This window comes from Hyperolius riggenbachi, chromosome 12 (genome assembly GCF_040937935.1).
Source record: "Hyperolius riggenbachi isolate aHypRig1 chromosome 12, aHypRig1.pri, whole genome shotgun sequence".
Classification (NCBI taxonomy): Eukaryota; Metazoa; Chordata; class Amphibia; order Anura; family Hyperoliidae; genus Hyperolius; species Hyperolius riggenbachi.
Window position 1 is genome coordinate 214,169,805 of NC_090657.1, and position 25,477 is coordinate 214,195,281.

The following is a 25,477-nucleotide window of genomic DNA, read 5'->3' on the forward strand; positions in this document are numbered from 1 at the left end:
TTTCCTGGGGAGATAAGTGTTACGCTTCCTCTACAGGTGACTTGTTGTATTACAGCCCCTGTTCAGCAGTGTTTTCTTTTTCCTATAGGATTATTATTTAAATGAATTAGTCATAAAGTATCTTGTAATAAACAAAGTAAAAAAATACCTGCTGTGCCAATTTGTAGATCCCCATACTCCTCCTCAGCAACTTACAACTGCCTGCTCACCTCTAGTTAGTCTCACACACTCCTCCCCTTAAAGAGACACTGAAGCGGAAAAAAATAATATAATGATTTGTACGTGTAGTACAGCTAAGAAAAAAAACCTTAAGAGCAGAGACAAGTTTATTATTGTTTCCAGTACAGGAAGAGTTAAGAAACTCCAGTTATCTATGCAGAAAAGCCATTGAGCTCCACGACTTTCAAAGTCGCAGAGAGCTCTGTCTTCTGAAGCCTATTATCTCAACTGTCAGTCACAGTATTTTCTTTTTCTCAGGTCAGGACAGGTCAATAGTTCACAAGACTGCTCTGTAAAAAACATTTAGAATGCTGAGTAGTGCGTAAACTACAAATATTAGAGAATGATGCAATGTTATAAAAAAACTGAAAAGAAATATGAGAATATTTTCTTTGCTACTAATTTTCTAGAAATTATCCGTACTACACAACCAATTCATTATATCATAATTTTTGTTTTTCGCTTTAGTGTCTGAGGATAGAAGAATATGGAGGTTGTCATATTTATTTCCTTTTAAAGAGAACCCGAGGTGTGTTTAGAGAATGTTATCTGCATACAGAGGCTGGATCTGCCTATACAGCCCAGCCTCTGTTGCTATCCCAAACCCCACTAAGGTCCGCCTGCACTCTGCAATCCCTCATGAATCACAGCCGTGCTGTGAGGCTGTGTTTACATCTGTAGTGTCAGTCTCAGCTGCTCCCCCGCCTCCTGCATAGCTCTGGTCCCTGCCCCGTCCCTTCCCTCCAATCAGCAGGGAGGGAAGGGATGCAGGCGGGGACTGGAGTTCTGCAGGAGGCGGGGAGAGCAGCAGACTGACACTATAGAGATAAACACAGCCAGCTCTAAAATACCAGTTGCCTGGCAGCCCTGCTGGTCTATTTGGCTGCAGTAGTGTTTGAATAACACCAGAAACAAGCATGCAGCTAATCTTATCAGATCGGACAATAATGTCAGACGCCTGATGTGCTGCATGCTTGTTCAGGGGCTATGGCTAAAAGTATTAGAGGCAGAGGATCAGCAGGGCTGCCAGACAACTGGTATTGCTTAAAAAGAAATAAATATGGCAGCCTTCACATACCTCTCACTACAGGTGCCCTTTAAGTCACATGCTTCGTCAGGTGAAGCCACACCTCCCTGCTGACTGTTAGCTATCAGGAGACATGGCCAATTAGCAGCTGATATTTTCAGTTTGCATGCAAATTGTATGCATCTTAGAAACATACACTCAAATGCACTTCATGTTTCAGATTGGCTAAAATCGAGATAAAGCTATTTTCATGCAAGCCGCTGTGATCTGCATCTTAGTAACCATGTCTAATACACAGTCTCTAGCTGGGAGCTGAGGTTTCAGGCTGACTGGGAAGTGGGAGGAGTGAGCAGGCATCAGAAGGTTGCTGAGATCATCTGTATCTATGCACTGAAATAAAAGGCCTTTTTCTACTGCAAAAACTTACTTTTTACTAAACTTCAAAACTTTTTATGCAAAATAAATTTTAAATAATGAAACGCTCATTAGGGACGGTCAGTAAAATGCAAATAATTCCGAGTTGATGTAGGATTATGCACATTCTCTAAGCAAATATGTGCGACTTGAAAATCAAACCTTGGTGGGACTTGATTGGTCCATTTTCAAGCTGCATATATTTGCATACTAAATACCGTATTTGCCGCCATATAAGATGCTCCGGAATATAAAACATACCTAGGAGGTTTAGAGGGCAAAACCAGGGGAAGAAAATATATACTAAACCTGGTGAGTATACATAGTCCGGGCGCGTATTGTACATGTTCTCCTCCAGCTGGTGTCCCCAAGTGTGTTTTTCTGTCCTCCGTGTGTTCCCTCCTGTCCCCAGTGTGTTCCCTCCTGTCCCCAGTGTGTTCCCTCCTGTCCCCAGTGTGTTCCCTTCTGTTCCCTTTTCATCTGTCCCCAGTGTTCCCTTCAGTCCTCATTGTATCTTCTGTCCCCATTGTGTTCCCTTCAGTCCTCGTGTCTTCTTCTGTCCCGGTGTGTTCCCTTCAGTCTTCATTGTGTTCCCTTCTGTCCCCAGTGTGTTCCCTTCAGTCCCCAGTGTGTTCCCTTCTGTCCTCATTGTGTCTTCTGTCCCCAGTGTGTTCCCTTCTGTCCTCATTGTGACTTCTGTCCCCAGTGTGTTCCCTTCAGTCCTCATTGTGTCTTCCTCTGTCCCCAGTGTGTTCCCTTCAGTCCTCATTGTGGCCCCTTCTGTCCCCAGTGTGTTATCTTCTGTCCTCATTGTGTCTTCTGTCCCCACTGTGTTCCCTTCAGTCCTCATTGTGTCTTCTTCTGTCCCCATTGTGTTCCCTTCTGTCCTCGTGTCTTCTGTCCCCAGTGTGTTCCCTTCTGTCCTCATTGTGTCTTCTGTCCCCAGTGTGTTCCCTTCTGTCCTCATTGTGTGTTCCCTTCAGTCCTCATTATGTCTTCTTCTGTCCCCAGTGTGTTCCCTTCAGTCCTCATTGTGGCCCCTTCTGGCCCCAGTGTGTTATCTTCTGTCCTCAATAGGCTTGATTCACAAAGCGGTGCTAACTGTTAGCACGCCTGTGAAAACCCCCTTAGCACGTCTAAACAAGCTTTTTGCGCATAAAACTTTACGCGCGCAAAACTTTATGTGTATAAAACTTTACGCGCGTACTGCACAGAGCGCAGGGCGCGCCGCGCGAAGTGCCCATTAAAGCCTATGGGACTTAGCGCGCGTAAAACTTTGCGCGCGCAAAGTTAGAGCGCGATCTGATTGAGAAATCCGGTGCTAACCTACTTAGCACCCTGGTTAGCGCGTCTAAAGTCTTTAGACGTGCTAAGAAGGTTAGCACCGCTTTGTGAATCAAGCCCATTGTGTCTTCTGTCCCCACTGTGTTCCCTTCAGTCCTCATTGTGTCTTCTTCTGTCCCCAGTGTGTTCCCTTCAGTCCTCATTGTGTCTTCTTCTGTCCCCAGTGTGTTCCCTTCAGTCCTCATTGTGGCCCCTTCTGTCCCCAGTGTTCCCTTCTGTCCTCATTGTGTCTTCTGTCCCCAGTGTGTTCCCTTCAGTCCTCATTGTGTCCCCTTCTGTCCCCAGTGTGTTCCCTTCAGTCCTCATAGTGTCTTCTGTCCCCAGTGTGTTCCCTTCTGTCCTCATTGTGTGTTCCCTTCAGTCCTCATTGTGTGTTCCCTTCAGTCCTCATTGTGTCTTCTTCTGTCCCCAGTGTGTTCCCTTCAGTCCTCATTGTGGCCCCTTCTGGCCCCAGTGTGTTATCTTCTGTCCTCATTGTGTCTTCTTCTGTCCCCAGTGTTTTCCCTTCTGTCCCCAGTGTGTTCCCTTCAGTCCTCATTGTGTTCCCTTCTGTCCCCAGTGTGTTCCCTTCTGTCCCCAGTGTGTTCCCTTCTGTCCCCAGTGTGTTCCCTTCTGTGATCATTGTGTCTTCTGTCCCCAGTGTGTTCCCTTCTGTCCTCGTGTGTTCCCTTCAGTCCTCATTGTGTCTTCTTCTGTCCCCAGTGTGTTCCCTTCAGTCCTCATTGTGGCCCCTTCTGTCCCCAGTGTGTTCCCTTCTGTCCCCAGTGTGTTCCCTTCTGTCCCCAGTGTGTTCCCTTCTGTCCCCAGTGTGTTCCCTTCTGTCCCCAGTGTGTTCCCTTCTGTCCCCAGTGTGTTCCCTTCTGTCCCCAGTGTGTTCCCTTCTGTCCCCAGTGTGTTCCCTTCTGTCCCCAGTGTGTTCCCTTCTGTCCCCAGTGTGTTCCCTTCTGTCCCCAGTGTGTTCCCTTCTGTCCCCAGTGTGTTCCCTTCTGTCCCCAGTGCCGTCCTCTAGTGACGGCTTCTGATGATCGTGTCATCAGCAGGAGCCGTCACTAGGGGGAGCCGTGCAGGACAGGAGAGGTCTGTGTTCCCCGTTGGAGCCTCAGATTAGGTGAGACACACTGCCACTTATACATGGGGAGCAGAAAACACAGGATGGAGCGGAGACACATGCACACACGGGGGGGGGGGCACAAAGAGGGAGACAATGCAGGAAGTCCCCAACGTGGGGGTGGGTCGGCAGTCCGTATCTGCTGGCGTTCCTTAATCGGTGACTCCCTGCATTCACTGGGACTTTTCTCTCCATTTTTGGGGGAGACAAAGTGCGTCTTATACGGGGCAAATACGGTGCATAATCCTGCATCAACTTGGAATTATTTGCATCTTGTTGACCATCCCTTATGCTTATTATGAAACAGAGAGCCTGAACCTCAGCTTTTGGCGATGAGTGATACTTTAACTGGGTACCCCCATCACCAAAAAGTCAACAAAACAGAAGACCTGATTGGCTGCTCTAGTCTGCTAGCATTTCCAGGGCAGGACAACCGGAGACGCGAAGTGAAGAATTACGCATTTTCATCTTCTGTTCTATAAACTATATATTTTCACTTTTTTTTTTCTTTAATAAAAAAGTACCAATTCTATGTTTCCAATTCCAGAACCTAAACCAGATATTTGTCTTTAATATTGTTTGCGGTGAGAGTTGTCAATAGAAAATAATACTTGCAGAGCAACCAAAACAATTTTCTGAAGCCAATTTTACACCCGGAACCAAAGCCTGACATTTAGCAGTTACGACACTGTGTGGCGCAGAAAGAGGCGGGAGGGCAGCGGGCGGTGGTGGAGGACCCCAGTCTGGTCTTCGGTGGAAGTCTGGTAACACGTGACTCATTACTTTCAGCCGTGAGTAAGAACATTAAACAGTAATGTGTTACGCCGCTAGGCCCGTTGCAGAACTCGGAGACACAAAGGCAGTTCCAGGAAGCAGAACGATAGCGTGAAGAACCGTCACAGCACACTCCCCCTCCCGTCTTACCCCAAATGGATTAGCCTCAGGGTGTCATGGCCGCCAGGTGGGCAAGTATGCTTTGGTTCTCTAAATCTAGCCTCGGCTCCCCTAAAAGAGGGGACACACCCAAGACTTCTGCGTCACACAGCCTTAGGGGCAACGCGATGTGGGGGCGGGACTTGCTGAAAGCGCGTTGGACGACTCCGCAGGGGAGGGTCCGTCTGGCCAGCCCCTGTGATTGGTGGTCTTAGGTTAGGTCCGGGGAAGTCGGCACATCTCGCAGTGATCTGTGCCAGCCTGATTCATGAAGGTGCAGTGCAGACAGGACCACATAGAAGAGGAGGCCGCAACGTGTGGTGATCCTCCAATAGCCCCGAAATCCTGAAGTTCTGATGGCTGTACCCCAACTGTGCCTGCGGAGGAGAAAGAACACAAGAGTGAGAGCCAAAAAACACTATATATATATAAAAAATAACACAAATCATGCAAGGCTGCACACCAAAGCCATGCTAGACTCACTGTCATATTTTTATTTAAAGGACAACTGAAGTGAGAAGAATGTGGAGGCTGTCATATGTATTTCTTGTCAAACAATACCAGTTGCCTGGCAGCCCTGCTGATCTATTTGGCTGCAGTAGAGTCTGAATCACACCAGAAACAAGCATGTGGCTAATCTTGTCAGATCTGACCATAATGTCAGAAACACCTGATCTGCTGCATGCTTGTTCAGGGTCTATGGCTGAAAGTATTGGTGGCAAAGGTTTAGCAGGACAGCCACGCAACTGGTATTGCTTAAAAAGAGAATACATATGGCAGCCTCCATATACCTCTCACTTCTGTTGTCTTTTAACCTCTTTGGGACCAAGGATGTTAAGAGTTACATCCTCTGTGTGGCAGTCTGCTCCTGACGCGATTGCACGCAGCCGGTGGGGGAAAATCAGCTGTCATATGACCTCTCCCCTCACAGATCAGGAGCCATGGCGATTGGCTCCAGATCACGTGATCACTACAATTGCCGTCGATTGTAGTGATCACTGAAGCGCAGCGGCTGAACAAAGAGAGGATCCACTCACCTTCCTGAAGCTCCCCTGCGATCGTCACTCCCCCTCACTCTGTCGGTAAGTTCCGGGTCTCGGCTTGATGGCGTCATCAACCCGGGATTCGGAACTTAGCGGCAGTGCGAGGCTGCATGTTGGGCAGAGAGGAGGCGGGGAGAGCTGCTCATCGCAGGACCCAGGGAGGTGAATAATGGCCGCTGCCTGCACTGGGGACACCTATGCCTGACTATTTATACTGGGAATACCGCTGCCTGGCCATCTAAACTAACAAAAAAATGAATGAAAAGATAGAAAGATTAAAAGAATTGTGGAATTTAAAACCCATCGTACCAGCACAAGCAGTTAGAGTCCTTGTTTAAACCATCTTCTACAGTTTTGAACCAATGTATAAACTTTGTTTTTTGTGTTAGTCTCATCAGGTCGCAGATCGGAATGCATTTTAAATGGATCAGTTTTTCTAAAAACTGATCCGTTTTTTCAAAATGTTGTGCTTTGCAGCATAGGTTTCCAGTCCGTTTAAAGAGAACCCGAGGTGGGTTTTAAGAATACTGTCAGGACACAGAGGCTGGTTGTGCATACTATCACCAGCCTCTGTTACTATACCGCTCCCCCCACAGCACTCTGCTGCCCCCCCCCCCTCCCAAAAAAGAAAAACGCCATGCTAGCAACATGCAGCGTGTCGATAGCAGGCTGTTTACATCCAGGATGTCACTCTCCGCCGCTTCCCCGCATCCTCTATAGTGCCACTCCCTGCCTGTGTCCCTTCCCTCCAATCAGCTTACAGAGGCTGGGAGGGGAGGGAAGGGACGCAGGCAGGGAGCGGCGGAGAGTGACATCCTGGATGTAAACAGCCTGCTAGCGACACGCTGCATGTCCCTAGCACGGCAGGTTTTTTATTTTTTTATTTTTGAGGGGGGGGGGGGGGGGGGGCTGGATGGAAGCAGAGCACAAGGGGTGCCGGGGGGGGGGGGGCACAGTATAGTAACAGAGGCTGGAGACAGTATGCACAACCAGCCTCTGTGTCCTAATAGCATTCTTAAAACCCACTTCGGGTTCTCTTTAACCTTTTCGGGACCGGCCGTCTACCCCCGCTTTTGTGCGCGCGTTTGGGGGGGGCAGGCGGCCGGATCCCATGTGTGGCTAGCTGGATTGGTGTCCCCCCATGGTGGCCAGTGCCCCCCCTTCTGCCAGCAGCCTTCACTTACCTTCCAGGCTCCAGCGATGAGCCATACGGGACCCTCTTCTCCGGCCGGCATCTCCGTTCTGTCTGACGATCAGTTCCGGGTCGCGGCTTGATGACGTCATCAAGCCGGGACCCGGCGCTGACGTCAGATGGAGCGGAGATGCCGGCCAGAGCGGAGGGGGGTGCCGATCGTCGCGGGAACGGCAGGGAGGTAAGTGGATCCTCTTCTTTTCCCCCCTGCCGCCGCAGCTGTCAAACAGATCACTACGATCCGACGGCGATCGTAGTGATCACGTGATCAGCAGCCATACGCGATGGCTGCTGATCACTCGGGGGAGATGTCGGCTGTCATATGACAGCTTAATCTCCCCCTTCGGGTGCGCATGATCGCGTCGGGAGCAGAAATTGTGGGCCGGCGTAGATTCTACGCCGCATCAGGCTAGAACAGCCACAAGTGCGGCGTAGAATCTAATGCAAGCGGTCCCGAAAAGGTTAAACATATGTCATAAACATTCCTTCCTTCCTGTGTGATTCTTTTGGATAAGAGGTCCACAAAGATGACGTTGAGGAGAGGAGCAGGCAATAGGCAATCCGCTTTGGCATCTGTTTTGTGTGCAAAAGTTCTCTGTAGAGGGAGATCCGTTTTTGTATTGCTCTTCATTGCCTCTGCGGGTATCCAGGCCCGTGAAAATGTGCCAAATCCGGACTCTGTTCAGTTTTCTAAAACGGAGCCCACGGATTCATTTTTTAAAGAGTGTGAAGACGGGCACTATTTTTAACATTGGTATCCGTGGCTCCATTTTTGTCCAGTGCAAAAAAAAAACCGGAGCCACGGATACGGTTTTGAAGCAAATGTGACCTGACCCTAAAACCATAGCCAACTGCAAATTAAAAAGCAAAATGTACTTTGTAAAAGTGCTTTGCCAGACATTAAATATCAGTACGTTGTTGAATATTTGGTAGCATTTTAAAGTTATTCCAGTCGATTGAACCCAGTCTGATCAGAATTTGATCAGAGAGCGATTGATAATGCACAGCCGCCGGCTAACACTTGCTGCACAGCCGCCGGCTAACACTTGCTGCACAGCCGCCGGCTAACACTTGCTGCACAGCCGCCGGCTAACACTTGCTGCACAGCCGCCGGCTAACACTTGCTGCACAGCCGCCGGCTAACACTTGCTGCACAGCCGCCGGCTAACACTTGCTGCACAGCCGCCTGGTAACACTGACTGCACAGCCGCCTGGTAACACTGACTGCACAGCCGCCTGGTAACACTGACTGCACAGCCGCCTGGTAACACTGACTGCACAGCCGCCTGGTAACACTGACTGCACAGCCGCCTGGTAACACTGACTGCACAGCCGCCTGGTAACACTGACTGCACAGCTGCCTGGTAACACTGACTGCACAGCTGCCTGGTAACACTGACTGCACAGCTGCCTGGTAACACTGACTGCACAGCTGCCTGGTAACACTGACTGCACAGCTGTCTGGTAACACTGACTGCACAGCTGCTGGCTAACACTGCACAGCTGCCGGCTAACACTTACTGCACAGCTGCTGGCTAACACTGCACAGCTGCCGGCTAACACTTACTGCACAGCTGCTGGCTAACACTGCACAGCTGCCGGCTAACACTTACTGCACAGCTGCCTGGTAACACTTGCTGCACAGCTGCCCGGTAACACTGACTGCACAGCTGCCTGGTAACACTGACTGCACAGCTGCCTGGTAACACTGACTGCACAGCTGCCTGGTAACACTGACTGCACAGCTGCCTGGTAACACTGACTGCACAGCTGCCTGGTAACACTTACTGCACAGCTGCTCGATGGTCGCCCACTGCTCCGACTTCTTCCACGTCTGGGCGAGCTCCTCATTCCGGGTTCTCACCGCATCCAGGAGGAGGCTGATACTATCCTGAGAAACACAGGAGCACAGTGTTACCATTAGGAGCAGGAGAATACACTTCCAGACTACAGGCGGAGAGACAATTACCAGGGGACTAGTCTCTCACCATTTACATATGCAGCTATTACAGTCACCCCGAGGAACGACAGACTCCATCTGAGTAAGGTTTGCTTATGTTTGTTAGCACAGCAGGAGAACCAGAAATAATTTCTAGAAGGGCATATAAAAGACAACTAAAGTGAGAGGGATATGGAGGCTGCCATATTTATTTACTTTTAAACACCAGTTGCCTGGCCTCCCTGCTGGTCCTCTCCCTCTAATACTTTCAGCCATAGACCCTGAACAAGCATGCAGCAGATCAGGTGTTTCTGGCATTATTGTCAGATCTGACATAATTAGCTGCAATCTTGTTTCTGGTGTTATTCAGACACTACTGCAGCCAAATAGATCAGCAGGACTGCCAGGCAACTGGTATTGTTTAAAAGGAAATAAATATGACCTTCAGGGTAAATCCCACACTGAGTGATGTATACGTTGTACTCTGTCTCTTGGATGAGCTTAGTGTGATATGCTGTCCTGATTATGATGTTGCAAAGAGGGGAGACATACATTTACCGTATTTTTCAGACTATGATGGACTTTTTCTCCCACAAAAACAGGAAAAAAAGTGACTGCGTCTTATAGTCCAAATAAAACAATTCGGACAGGTGCTTGGCTTCCCCCACAGGCATATGCGACAGTGTCTGCTGCCATCAGACCCTAATTATGGCTGCCAGCTGCCCTGTTTGTTAAAGGGGTTCTTTTGCGAATGAGGAAAAAAATAAAAAGTGGTTTATGCATAAACGATTAAACAGCCTTCTAAAATAGTGTAAAAAGTTTTTTTAAAAAATGAATGGTTTCATCAATACAACATGTAATGCAAATAGTGACATATGAAGGACTGGGAGGCTAATCCATTTGTTAGGGGTGGGTTTTTTTTACTTTCTTTTCATAACTGCTGCCTACATAGTTTTCAGTGGTATAACCCACTTCTAGCAGGAATCACCATTATAGCCTTAACAGCTATAAAGGTGGCCATACACTGGTCGATTTGCCATCAGATTCGACCAACAGATAGATCCCTCTCTGATCGAATCTGATCAGAGAGGGATCGTATGACTGCCTTACTGCAAACAGATTGTGAACCAATTTCAGCCTGAAACCAATCACAATCTGTGGTGGTGGTGGTGGTGGTGCTGCCGCCGCTCCCCACCCCCGCATGTATTACCTGCTCCGCCGGCGCGACTGCCCTGGTCCCAGCTGTCTTCTTCTCCGCTCTGGTCTGGTCTCCGGCATGCTTCACTTCTTCCTGCCCGGCAGGAAGTTTAAACAGTAGAGCGCCCTCTACTGTTTAAACTTCCTGCCGGGCAGGAAGAAGTGAAGCATGCCGGACACAAGACCAGGGCGGAGAAGAAGACAGCAGTGACAGCGGGGACTCGTGCCGGCCGGAACAGGTAATGTATACCCGCTGTATTGCGTCGGTCGTCTGGTATTCTAACGCCGCTATCGACGCACTCCAGACCCGCCGGCGATCGAGAAAAATCTTCCGCACGGACGGATCGTCGGGAATCGACGGGAACGATCGATTTCGGACGGAAATTGATCGTTCTGTCAGCGGTGTGCACGGCGATTTCACAGCCGATTCGATCACTGTGATCGAATCGGCTGTATATCGTTAATGAATCGAATCTGACAAAGAATCATATGGTGTAGATGGGACTGATTCTCCCGGCAGCTTATGACTCTTTTCACAAACGAGTCTCTGCACGGGTCTGGCTGCCTAGCAACAATGTAAACACATATTGAGCAGCTCAGCTAGCTCAGCTGTTAGGGTTATAATGGCGATTCCTGCTAGAAGTGGGTTATACCACTGAAAACTACTTAGGCAGCAGTTACGGTTGTGAAAAGAAAGTTTTTATTTTTTCCTCATTCGCGAAAGAACCCCTTTAACTGGTGCTGATGGTCTCGCAGGCGGGAACACGGTTCCCATTGGGACCAATCACTGCACTTGCTGAGTAGTGTGTAACACATGCGTTATGAGTGAGAACTGCAATGGAAACTGGTCATAGGCCTCGATTCATCAAACATTACCGCATTCAGTAATGCTGAAAACAGCGGAGTTAACGGAGCATTTAGGAAAATGTCTATTCATCAAGGCTGTTACCACATGAAAAGCTGAACCACATGAAGCTGAACCGAACAGTGAGGTAATTACCTTAACATGTCAATAAATGTCAATTCATCAAGGTCACAGCATGTGGTAAAGCCAAATTCCATGTTCATTCTTTACCGGCTGCTCTGTGGTGGCGAAAACCAGCTTCAAATGCCTTCGGTGTGGATATCCCAATGATTGACAGGAGCAGGGAGCCAATAGAAACAGCCCCTGTCTCCTGCAAGTCGGGATGAGGCATTTTGACCCACAGGCTTATCCGGCGGGTCTAGCTTTCCTACCTCCAGGCAATGAGCAAAAAAATCACAGAACAAACGAGGCTTCCCCTGCGGCCTTCGGTGGTTTAACCTCTTAGGTTCCGGTTTAAAGACGTGGAGGAGCTAGAGGGAAATCACCTAAGCTTAGCATGTGTAAAGTCTCCCGGAAGTACTTCTAAGCTGTGGCAACTAAATAAAATGTTAAGGAAGACTAATGGACAGATTCAGAGCGAGCAGAGACAGTATATCAAACAGGCACATCTAAAGGGATATGGGGATGCCTCTTACTATTGTAATGCTGTCTCTGCTCAAACAGCTTGTCACAACAGAGACAACTCACACTGCTATGCTATTAAGGTGGCCATACACTGACTTGCACCAGATTTGACAATCAGATAGATTCCTGCCAGATGCCTGTCAGGTCGGTTCTGACAGGAATGTATCTGATGTGTGCCGCACACTAGAAACAGATTGCAGGCTAGCTACATGATTTAAAAAAAAATGCAAAAAATACTGCTGCGCAGCCACCCTGGCGATCTTAATAGAATGCCAGGGTGGTTAAGGACGCTCGTCCCTCACTGTCTCCCTGTTGGAGAACGCATTCAGCGGCGGGAGCGTGACGGGGAGTGTGCATGGTCGGGCCAGGCTTTCGGGCACCATTGCTGGTGACAGGAGCCACCCGGAGAGTCGGCAAGGGACAGCAGCCTCAGGGAGGTTTAACCTCTTAACGACCACGTCACGCCGAAGGGCGTGAACGCGGTGACTTCCCCAGAACCGCCTAACGCCAATTGGCGTCAAGTCCCGGGGAAGTGTTTTGCTGGAGATCGTGCTCACTCATCTCCGCTTGAATGACGGAGCTCCGCTCTGCCATCAGTCTCCCAGCGGCGATCGTCGCTAGGAGACTGTTAGACGGAACCGCCGTCTATGTACATGGTACAGCGCTGCGATCTACGGCCCTCTGTACTGGGAACAGCTGTGTGACACCGCTGTCCCCCTGAGTTAGTCAGGAGCAATCCGCTGTCATAGACTGACGCCTATGACAGCCGATCACTGTCATTAGCTAGAAAGGGGAGGGAGGGGCTAATACAAAATAAATTGTAAAATTTATTTAAAAAACAAAAAAATATAAATTAAAAAAAAAAAAAAAACTAATATCCCAGCAGGGATCAGAGCCCACAACAGAAAGCAGAAGAAAAAGGGGGGGATTCACTTGTGTGCTGAGTTGTACGGCCCTGCAGCGAGCCCTTAAAGCTGCAGTGGCCTAATTAGTAAAAACTAGCCTGGTCACTAGGCAGGTGTAAGCCTATGGTCCTGAAGTGGTTAAGAAAGCCCCAGGTAAGTATGGAACCCGAGATGCTTGACGTCTCAGGTCCACTTTAAGTAATACCAGTTGCCTGGCTTTTCTCTGCCTCTAATACTATTAGCCATAGCCCCTAAACAAGCATGCAGCAGATCAGGTGTTTCTGACATAATTGTCAGATCTGACAAGATTAGCTGCATGCTTGTTTCTGGTGTGATTCAGACACTACTGCAGCCAAATAGATCAGCAGAGCTGCCAGGCGACTGGTATTGTTTAACAGGAAATAAATATGCCAGACTCCATATCCCTCTCACATCCAGTTCACTTTAAAGGACAAATGAAGTGAGAGGGACACTGAGGCTGCCATATTTTTCTTTTCTTTTTAAGCAATACCAGTTGCCTGGCAATCCTACTGATCCTCTGCCTCTGATACTTTCAGCAATAGACCCTGAACAAGCATGCAGCAGATCAGGTGTTTCTGACATTATTGTCAGATCTAACCATTTTAACTGCATGCTTGTTCCTGATGTTATTCAGATACTACTGCAGCCAAATAGATTAGTACGACTGCCAGGAAGTGTTTAAAGGGAAGGTTCAAGCAAAATAAAAAAATGAGTTTCACTTACCGGGGGCTTCTACCAGCCCCATGTAGCCATCCTGTGCCCTCGTAGTCACTCACTGCTGCTCCAGTCCCCCGCTGGCAGCTTCCTGACCTCGGAGGTCGGGGGCTGCATTGCGTACATTTTTACGCATTCCCGATAGTGCAGGAACATTAACGCATACATTTTTACACGTTACTGGTTCAATGCGTACATTTTTACGCATTGAACCAGTAATGCGTAAAAATGTATGTATTAATGTTCCTGCCGACCTCCGAGGTCGGCAAGCTGCCAGCTGGGGACTGGAGCAACAGTGAGTGACTACGAGGGCACAGGATGGCTGCATGGGGCTGGTAGAAGCCCCCGGTAAGTGAAACTCATTTTTTTATTTTGCTTGGACATTCCCTTTAAAAGGAAATAAATATGGCAGCTTCCATATTCTTCTAACTTCAGTTGTCCTTTAAGTGGCGATTATGTGAAAATTCTAACACACTGATTGCGGGACAAATAAATAGATGCCAAAATGTGTAGGGTACAGGAGCCAATGTTCCTCCTTTTCAACATCTGCAAAATTCTACTGATGGGCAGCAAGCTTACACTCCTACCTGCCAGCTTCTTTTAGACACACTGGGCTTGATTCACAAAGCGGTGCAAAGTGTTTGCACGCCTGTGAAAAGCCCTTTATCACGCCTAAACTCAGTTTAGGAGTGATAAGAAGAAACTCGCGCGATGTCCCGCGCGCAAAGTTTTGCGCGCGTAGCGCACCGCGCTGCGCGCGCAGTGTGCCCTGCTTCGCGCGCAGCGTCCATTGAGCCCTATGGGACTTTGCGCGCGCAGCGGAGGAGCTTCGCGCGAAGAGCAGCACAAATCGGTGATAACTCAGCTTTGCACCGCTTATCATGCCTAAAGTCTTTTAGGCGTGATAACTGAGTTATCACCGCTTTGTGAATCAAGCCCACTGTGGAATAGTGGCGTCTCATATGCAAATTATGATACAGAAATAATCCCTGTCATACACAGAACCAGACTGAAAGCATTGAGATTTTTTTTTGTTTTGTTTTGACAAAAGCAGAATTATCCTTTAAAATAATAGGATGAAGGTTTGCACGGTGAGACAGGTACACTTTGCAAAGAAGCTGGATTTAAGCAGAGAGAACACAGGTTTTTGTAGTTATTCAGGTATCTGGAAATGCTACACACATCATAGAAAATCGTGTGTCATCCTCACACCGGGGTCCAACAAAACTGTCACCCCCCCCCCCCCCCATCCCCCACATGTACTGCTGTTACATAACACTATAATGCATCACACAACCATATAATGTTCACATGAAGTGTTTCCATGCTGCTGGGAAGACGTATGCATGTGCTGCACATATGTGCGCTGGTTAACTCCTTCCTCCGCTGACAGGGCAGAACTAATATTACACTACCCGATACAGAACTAAAGGTAGCCATACATAAGGCAATGATGGGCAGATTCCTCCAAGAGACAAATCTCTCTCTGATCCAATCTGATTAGAGAGATATCGGTCGGCTACCCATACACCGCATGGTGGATTCCTGATCAATTACAGCATAAAATCTCTCAGGAATCGGCTGAGTCTGCCGCATCTGCTGCTGCCCTCCTAGTGTAGAAGTGTACATGTACATGTGTGTGTTTATACATTACCTGTCCTGTGTTGTGGTACTCATCTGTCATACACCGCTCTTCCATAGCCACATACATGCTACCAGCATGGCGTGCGTGACGTCACACATGCGCCGGTGGCCTGTATGCGGCTACGGAAGAGCGATGGTTCGGAAGACGGACGGGCACCGCGACACAGTTCAGTTAATGTATAAATGCACACATACATGCACATTTATACACTGGGAAAACGGTGCTGGGGGTTTCGTCGCTTGTCCCAATATTTCTCGCCGCTACCACCACACCCCTGATCGACCACAAACACCCGACATCTTGCAGCATGTCCAAACGACAAGCTAGGCCTGAAATTGGCCGCATCGTCGATCAGGCATGCACTTGGCAGCACAGATTTTCATCTGGTTCGATAATAATTATCGAATTGGAGGATCGATTGGCCAAGTCGCCTGATGTATTAACCACTTAAGGACAAGTGGATATATATTTGTTCAGCAGGAGCCGCTTAGCAGCAATCTGGACAAATATATTTGTCCAGCTGTATTGCGGCGGGTGCGCGCTTGTAGCGGTCGGTTATGTGCTGGTTCTCTTCCGCTATTACAGGGGATCGATTGCGGAAGGGGAACGAGGCATATGATCCCCTGTGAATGAAACAACATGCCTCCAATCATGAGGCATGTTTCATAAAACAGAACCTCACAAAATGAAAAACAAAAACAAACAAACCACCGATTGAGCACTTCCTGATAAATAGTAATAATGGTCATTTCAGATTTCTACTACTTACTTTAAGGCCCCGTTCACATCACAAACGCGGATGGCCATGCGTGCGGAACGCAACGCATTCGAACGCACGCCATCCGCGTTTGTGTGCGTTGTGTGGCTGATCCCATCACTGAAAAGTGAATGGGACAGCCACGCGTTTATGCAAAAAATGCATGCAGCATGCGTTCCCGGACGGTACAGGTCCGGAACGCATGCAATGTGAACATCAGTGTGCAGTGACAGCAACATAGGAGAAAAGTAATGTATGGCTCATTTTACTCTGGAAGAAATGTTCTCCTTCTTTCTATGTATTTTAAATGCTGGTGAGGCCTGTGACCGGGCGGGGCACTTACCTGCAGGGGCATCACCTCGTTGGTGACCAAAAAGAGCAGTAGGTGAAAGTCTGAGATGATATCCAGGAAAACGGAGGAGGGATTCTGGGAAAGGTAGTTGGACAGGCTGTGAAAGTCCTGTAAAAAGATCCACAAGAACATGGCGTTAATAATGATCAGCGGACAAACTGACTGACGCACAAACAGCAAATTCATCCGCGTGAGAGAGAAACTCAGCAGGTGGTCGGTGAAAGGTCAAAAGAGAACACTAACACCCTCTGGATCTCCTCATAGGAGTACTCGGGTCTCTGAGTACTTCCAAAGAGAAGCAGTTTGTGCTGCACAAGAGGGAGGGTGGACTCGCACGTGCGCAGTACGAAGCCGATCATCTTTAGAAGTAATTGGAGACCTGAAGCCGGGGGAATGAGGAGACCGAGTGAATATGTTTTTTTTTTTTTTATTTAGATGACTATAGCTATCCTTCAAAGTCTACCAGAGATCAAGCGTTAGTAAGATTTGATAGTTACCCGGGGCTTCCTCCCGCCCCATGAACGAGCGCGAGTCCCACGCCGTCCTCCCACGGTCTGCTGTTCAGCCGTGATCAGCCCCGGTAACTTGCCTCAGATGGGCCCAGTCTGGGTCTTCCTCGCATGCGCAGTAGACCCGGACTGACGTCACTGAGCAAATTACCGGGGCTGATCACGGCTGAACAGCAGACCGTGGGAGGACGGCGTGGGACTCGCGCTTGTTTATGGGGCGGGAGGAAGCCCCGGGTAACTATCAAATCTTACTAACGCTTGATCTCTGGTCTACTTTAAAGAGGAGCTGTCAGCCATACTGTCTCAAACCCCCCCCCCCACATATATATACAGTGGTGTGAAAAACTATTTGCCCCCTTCCTGATTTCTTATTCTTTTGCATGTTTGTCACACTTAAATGTTTCTGCTCATCAAAAACCGTTAACTATTAGTCAAAGATAACCTAATTGAACACTAAATGCAGTTTAAAATGATGGTTTTTATTATTTAGTGAGAAAAAAAACTCCAAATCTACATGACCCTGTGTGAAAAGGTGATTGCCCCCCCCCTGTTAAAAAATAACTTAAAGGTGGTTTATTACACCTGAGTTCAATTTCTGTAGTCACCCCCAGGCCTGATTACTGCCACACCTGTTTCAATCAAGAAATCACTTAAATAGGAGCTATCTAACACAGAGAAGCAGACCAAAAGCCCCTCAAAAGCTAGACATCATGCCAAGATCCAAAGAAATTCAGGAACAAATGAGAACAAAAGTACTGTAATTGAGATCTATCAGTCTGGTAAAGGTTATAAAGCCATTTCTAAAGCTTTGGGACTCCAGCAAACCACAGTGAGAGCCATTATCCACAAATGGCAAACACATGGAACAGTGATGAACCTTCCCAGGAGTGGCTGGCCGACCAAAATTACCCCAAGAGCGCAGAGAAAACTCATCCGAGAGGCCACAAAAGACCCCAGGACAACATCTAAAGAACTGCAGGCCTCACTTGCCTCAATTAAGGTCAGTGTTCACAACTCCACCATAAGAAAGAGACTGGGCAAAAACAGCCTGCATGGAAGATATCCAAGGCGCAAACCACTTTTAAGCAAAAAGAACATTAACCTCCTCAGCGGTATGGACGAATATATCCGTCCATCACCGCCGCAGGTCGCCGCTCAGGCCCTGCTGGGCCGATTTTTGCAAAATAAAAAGCAGCACACGCAGCCGGCACTTTGCCAGCCACGTGTGCTGCCTGATCGCCGCCGCCCTGCGGCGATCCGCCGCGAGTAGCGGCGAAAGAGGGTCCCCCCAGCCGCCCGAGCCCTGCGCAGCCGGAACAAAAGTTCCGGCCAGCGCTAAGGGCTGGATCCGAGGCGGCTGACGTCCTTGTAAGCAAAACAAGGAAGGCTGCTCATTGCGGCCTTCCTTGTTTATTCTGGTCGCCGGAGGCGATCAGAATGACGCCTCCGGAGCGCCCTCTAGTGGGCTTTCATGCAGCCAACTTTCAGTTGGCTGCATGAAACAGTTTTTTTTTATTTAAAAAAAACCCTCCCGCAGCCGCCCTGGCGATCTTAATAGAACGCCAGGGAGGTTAAGGCTCGTCTCAATTTTGCTTAAAAAACATCTCAATGATTGCCAAGACTTTTGGGAAAATACCTTGTGGACCGACGAGACAAAAGTTGAACTTTTTGGAAGGTGCATGTCCCGTTACATCTGGCGTAGAAGTCACACATCATTTCAGCAAAAGAACATCATACCAACAGTAAAATATGGTGGTAATAGTGTGATGGTCTGGGGTTGTTTTGCTGCTTCAGGACCTGGAAGGCTTGCTGTGATAGATGGAACCATGAATTCTACTGTGTACCAAAAAATCCTGAAGGAGAATGTCCGGCCATCTGTTCGTCAACTCAAGCTGAAGCGATCTTGGGTGCTGCAGCAGGACAATGACCCAAAACACGCCAGCAAATCCACCTCTGAATGGCTGAAGAAAAACAAAATGAAGACTTTGGAGTGGCCTAGTCAAAGTCCTGACCTGAAACCTATTGAGATGTTGTGGCATGACCTTAAAAAGGTGGTTCATGCTAGAAAACCCTTAAATAAAGTTGAATTACAACAATTCTGCAAAGATGAGTGGGCCAAAATTCCTCCAGAGCGCTGTAAAAGACTCGTTGCAAGTTATCGCAAACGCTTGGTTGCAGTTATTGCTGCTAAGGGTGGCCCAACCAGTTATTAGGTTCAGGGGGCAATTTCTTTTTCACACAGGGCCATGTAGGCTTTGAGTTTTTTTTCTCACTAAATAATAAAAACCATCATTTAAAACGGCATTTTGTGTTCAATTATGTTATCTTTGACTAATAGTTAACGGTTTTTGATGAGCAGAAACATTTAAGTGTGACAAACATGCAAAAGAATAAGAAATCAGGAAGGGGGCAAATAGTTGTTCACACCACTGTATAAGTAGATACATACTTGCTCTACTTGCATAACACATGTATTGCACTGTCAACGGTTTAATTTTAGTGATTTTTCAATAGTGTAAAAAAAAATAAAAAAAAAAATCCTACTTCGGATTCTCCATTTTAACTGTGTCTCTCTTTAAGCCAATCCTGATGTAATTTCTTCCCTTTCTCTCCTCTGCCTGACTGTGTATGCATTGCCCGCCCTCCCCTATAGAAAGTGCATTGTCTCAGCATGATAAATATTGGCCAGAGAGGAACAGAGGTGTGGAAGGGGAAAACGGAAGGGAAAGAGGCTTCAGCCAATCAGGCTGCATTAGTTAAGTCTGAGGGGAAAGTAGAGAAGCAAAAAAGGACAACCCAGCATGCCCTGCAACTTCCTTTGTGTGGCAGATGTACCAAATAAGAGCCAGGGAAACTGGGGAATGTTGTTTTATGGATAAGAAAAGTAAGAGTGATCTTTAACTTTTGGATTGGCTGGTTAGCATCCTTATTACTTGTTTACTAGATAAAAATAAAGAATTGATTTTGATTTTATGTCCAACAGTGTGTCAAGTATCTGGTCAGGAGCCTCTACACCAGCCAGACACTGCAGCACAGACTTCCAGGGCCTCAGCGCACAATCACCTCAGACAGTTCTGTCTGATCTCCGCCCCATTGCAGTGTAAATACTGTTATATCAGCAGAGCTGGATTATCCTGTCCCTCTGCTATGGTATTCCCCAGACACCGGTCGCACCCCAGTTCTCATCCATTGGCTTTTAGCGTTTCCCCGGAACGAAACCTCACATACAAATGGAAGTCACTGGGCTCCTTTACATCACATGAGAATTTTCCGTTTGCGGCTTGATGTAGAAAAAAAAATTCGCTGTGGCGGAATGGTTCCCGGCAGAATCATGCATGACGATTCTCAACTGCTCAGCTTGCGAAATGCAAAAATTCACATACAGGAGGAGGAGGTTGTCTTACATTTTAGCTGCATATGAAAATTCCCATAAAATACACAAGTTTTTCTTTTGTGTGCCAACATTAGCATGAAAATTCTCACGTAACCCCAAACCTGTAGTGGAAACAAAGGGCTTGATTAATTTAGCTGCACTGCTAAAGCAGCGCACCTTAATGTGAAGGAGCGGTCACTAATGCATGCCTTACATACCAGCACTTATCTTCCTTGCCTTCCTTAGATAGGACCGTGCCTTCCTTAGGAGCATATGTATAGTTACTATGTATAGGAAGGCACGCTCCTATCTAAGGAAGTCATGCTCCTAAGTAAGTCACGCCCCCTAAGCCACGCCTATCCAAGGAAAGCCTCGCCCCTATCCAAGGAAAGCCACACCCCTATCCAAGGAAAGCCACGCCCCCAAGGAAGGCACGCTCCTATCCAAGATAGGAAGGCACGCTCCTATCCAAGATAGGAAGGCACGCTCCTATCCAAGATAGGAAGGCACGCTCCTATCCAAGATAGGAAGGCACGCTCCTATCCAAGATAGGAAGGCACGCTCCTATCCAAGATAGGAAGGCACGCTCCTATCCAAGATAGGAAGGCACGCTCCTATCCAAGATAGGAAGGCACGCTCCTATCCAAGATAGGAAGGCACGCTCCTATCCAAGATAGGAAGGCACGCTCCTATCCAAGATAGGAAGGCACGCTCCTATCCAAGATAGGAAGGCACGCTCCTATCCAAGATAGGAAGGCACGCTCCTATCCAAGATAGGAAGGCACGCTCCTATCCAAGATAGGAAGGCACGCTCCTATCCAAGATAGGAAGGCACGCTCCTATCCTAGATAGGAAGGCACGCTCCTATCCAAGATAGGAAGGCAAGGCACGCTCCTATCCAAGATAGGAAGGCACGCTCCTAACCAAGGAAGGCACGCTCCTAACCAAGGAAGGCACGCTCCTAACCAAGGAAGGCACGCTCCTAACCAAGGAAGGCACGCTCCTAACCAAGGAAGGCACGCTCCTAACCAAAGAAGGCATGCTCCTAACCAAGGAAGGCACGCTCCTAACCAAGGAAGGCACGCTCCTAACCAAGGAAGGCACGCTCCTAACCAAGGAAGGCACGCTCCTAACCAAGAAAGGCACGCTCCTAACCAAGCAAGGCACGCTCCTAACCAAGGAAGGCACGCTCCAATCCAAAGGAAGGCACGCTCCAATCCAAAGGAAGGCACGCTCCAATCCAAGGAAGGCACGCTCCAATCCAAGGAAGGCACGCTCCAATCCAAGGAAGGCACGCTCCAATCCAAGGAAGGCACGCTCCAATCCAAGGAAGGCACGCTCCAATCCAAGGAAGGCACGCTCCAATCCAAGGAAGGCACGCTCCAATCCAAGGAAGGCACGCTCCAATCCAAGGAAGGCACGCTCCAATCCAAGGAAGGCACGCTCCAATCCAAGGAAGGCACGCTCCAATCCAAGGAAGGCACGCTCCAATCCAAGGAAGGCACGCTCCAATCCAAGGAAGGCACGCTCCAATCCAAGGAAGGCACGCTCCAATCCAAGGAAGGCACGCTCCAATCCAAGGAAGGCACGCTCCAATCCAAGGAAGGCACGCTCCAATCCAAGGAAGGCACGCTCCTATCCAAGGAAGGCACCCTCCTAACCAAGGAAGGCACCCTCCTAACCAAGGAAGGCACCCTCCTAACCAAGGAAGGCACGCTCCTAACCAAGGAAGGCACGCTCCTAACCAAGGAAGGCACGCTCCTAACCAAGGAAGGCACGCTCCTAAGGAAGGCACGCTCCTAATCAAGGAAGGCACGCTCCTAACCAAGGAAGGCACGCTCCTAACCAAGGAAGGCACGCTCCTAACCAAGGAAGGCACGCTCCTAACCAAGGAAGGCACGCTCCTAACCAAGGAAGGCACGCTCCTAACCAAGGAAGGCACGCTCCTAACCAAGGAAGGCACGCTCCTAACCAAGGAAGGCACGCTCCTAACCAAGGAAGGCACGCTCCTAACCAAGGAAGGCACGCTCCTAACCAAGGAAGGCACGCTCCTAACCAAGGAAGGCACGCTCCTAACCAAGGAAGGCACGCTCCTAACCAAGGAAGGCACTCTCCTATCCAAAGGAAGGCACGCTCCTATCCAAAGGAAGGCACGCTCCTATCCAAAGGAAGGCACGCTCCTATCCAAAGGAAGGCACGCTCCTATCCAAAGGAAGGCACGCTCCTAACCAAGGAAGGCATGCTCCTAAGGAAGGCACGCTCCTTAAATAGCAGCGAGCACTGCTACGTAAGGCATGCAGTAGCGGCCGCTCCTTCACATTAAGGTGCCCTGCTTTAGCAGTGCAGCTTAATGAATCAAGCTCAAGGTATTTTCATTTAGTTCTGCTTAAAGGGAACCTGAGACGAGGGAGATTTAAAAACATTATACATACATGGGGCTCCCTCCAGCCCGATCGCTCCCTCGCCGTCCTCCTGCGTCGCTTGGATCCTTCTCAATTCCGCCCAGAAAGTCCTTCAGTCTGAGACGTACTGTGTATGCGCGGCTCGGCCTACGCACAGATCTCTCCCGGCTATGGGAGTGCGTGTGGCCGGCCTGCGCCAACTGACCCTGACTGAAGGACTTTACAGGCCGAACTGCCGCAAATCTACACAGCACAGGAGGACAGCGAGGGAGCGATCATCCTGGAGGGGGCTGGAATAAGCTCCAGATACGTATCATTTTTATTTATATTTCTCCCCCATCTCAGATACACTTTAAAACAAAGCAATAGCCAAAAAAGGCCAAAACTCTCATCAGAATGGACATGCTGAAGTCCAGTAAATATCCTAATATGGAATCTAATTGTTTTACATACAACCTGCATTCATTCTCTGTAAACTGCTGTACACTAGTCACGTGTTCTGGTCTCTGACCCACTCCTACCATAGCTTCTGAATAAATGATAGCTTTGTCTTCTCTGTGATGTGTATAAATAACCCCCTTTTGTAAGAGTAATGAGCTTATATAACCTTCCCTGATACACCCATCACCAGCACAGGAAGAAAGGCTGGGGGAGAGAATTATACCACACAATAAAAAAAGACTGTAGGAGGGGAGGAGACTCCTGCAGTCTTCTAGACACTCCTACAGCAGATGTAAAAGTGTACGGAAAAAAACAACAGATATTTAACTACAAACCATGGGCAGAAAATGGGGGACCAGGTGTACAAATAAGAGTGAAAATGATCTACAGTATACGGTTTAGAGACAATCAGCATCCATTCTCTGCGTACATCATCACAGCACGCAATGTACCGTGTCACACTCACCTGTGTCTCGCCCAGTGCTTCTCGGTTTTCAATGGGAAACAAGTTAGATGAGGTGGAAAAAGTGTACACTGGATCCTTAGGGAATGTGGTTGTAATCTGGAAAGTAGATAAAACAACTATATAGATATTCTCATAAGGACCGATTAATATAAATTTGATGAGCAGTTTCTCAGGAACTCTATACTAATACTGGGCAGGGCCTTTTCACTTTATTAGGAATACTATACCAATACTGGGCAGGGCCTCCCTTTATTAGGAACACTATACTAATACTGGGTAGGGCCTCCCTTTATTAGGAACACTATACTAATACTGGGTAGGGTCTCCCTTTATTAGGAACACTATACTAATACTGGGCAGGGTCTCCCTTTATTAGGAACACTATACTAAAACGGAGCAGGGTCTCCCTTTATTAGGAACACTATACTAATACTGGGTAGGGTCTCCCTTTATTAGGAACACTATACTAATACTGGGTAGGGTCTCCCTTTATTAGGAACACTATACTAATACTGGGTAGGGTCTCCCTTTATTAGGAACACTATACTAAACCGGAGCAGAGTCTCCCTTTATAAGGAACACTATACTAATACTGCTTAGGGCCTCCCTTTATTAGGAACACTATACTAATACTGGGTAGGGCCTCCCTTTATTAGGAACACTATACTAAAACGGAGCAGGGTCTCCCTTTATTAGGAACACTATACTAATACTGCTTAGGGCCTCCCTTTATTAGGAACACTATACTAATACTGGGTAGGGCCTCCCTTTATTAGGAACACTATACTAAAACGGAGCAGGGTCTCCCTTTATTAGGAACACTATACTAATACTGGGTAGGGTCTCCCTTTATTAGGAACACTATACTAATACTGGGTATGGCCTCCCTTTATTAGGAACACTATACTAATACTGGGCAGGACCTCCCTTTATTAGGAACACTATACTAATACTGGGTAGGGTCTCCCTTTATTAGGAACACTATACTAATACTGGGTAGGGCCTCCCTTTATTAGGAACACTATACTAATACTGGGTATGGCCTCCCTTTATTAGGAACACTATACTAATACTGGGTAGGGGCTCTCTTTATAAGGAACACTATACTAATACTGGGCAGGACCTCCCTTTATTAGGAACACTATACTAATACTGGGTAGGCTCTCCCTTTATTAGAAACCCTATACTAATACTGGGTAGGGTCTCCCTTTATAAGGAACACTATACTAATACTGGGCAGGACCTCCCTTTATTAGGAACACTATACTAATACTGGGTAGGTCCTCCCTTTATTAGGAACACTATACTAATACTGGGTAGGGTCTCCCTCTATAAGGAACACAATACTAATACTGGGTAGGGCCTCCCTCTATAAGGAACACTATACTAATACTGGGTAGGGTCCCCCTTTAATAGGAAAACAATACTAATACTGGGTAGGGCCTCCCTTTATTAGGAACACTATACTAATACTGGGTAGGGTCTCCCTTTATTAGGTACACTATACCAATACTGGGTAGGGCCTCCCTCTATAAGGAACACTATACTAATACTGGGTAGGGTCCCCCTTTAATAGGAAAACAATACTAATACTGGGTAGGGCCTCCCTTTATTAGGAACACTATACTAATACTGGGTAGGGTCTCCCTTTATTAGGTACACTATACTAATACTGGGTAGGGCCTCCCTTTATTAGGAACACTATACTAATACTGGGTAGGGTCTCTCTTTATTAGGAACAGTATACTAATACTGAGTAGGGTCCCCCTCTATAAGGAACATTATACTAATACTGGGTATGTTATCCCTTTATTAGGAACATTATACTAATACTGGACTGCGCCTCCCTTTATAAGGAACACTATACTAATACTGAGTAGGGTCCCCCTCTATAAGGAACATTATACTAATACTGGGTATGTTATCCCTTTATTAGGAACATTATACTAATACTGGACTGGGCCTCCCTTTATAAGGAACACTATAC

The 25,477-nt window shown here is 47.8% G+C and overlaps 1 protein-coding gene across 1 annotated transcript in view; it reads right to left on the reverse strand.

The window, feature by feature from the left end:
- Positions 1-4,639: 4,639 nt before the first annotated feature.
- The window catches only part of NPLOC4 (NPL4 homolog, ubiquitin recognition factor), a 91,594-nt gene continuing 70,756 nt past the window's right edge, over positions 4,640-25,477 (reverse strand). The window contains exons 14-17 of the mRNA XM_068263374.1: positions 23,491-23,586; positions 16,291-16,407; positions 9,069-9,171; positions 4,640-5,422 (exon numbers count right to left, since the gene is read on the reverse strand). Of these exons, the coding sequence (XP_068119475.1) occupies positions 5,262-5,422; positions 9,069-9,171; positions 16,291-16,407; positions 23,491-23,586 (477 nt within the window). The 3' untranslated portion in view covers positions 4,640-5,261. The remainder of the gene's footprint in view (positions 5,423-9,068; positions 9,172-16,290; positions 16,408-23,490; positions 23,587-25,477) is intronic.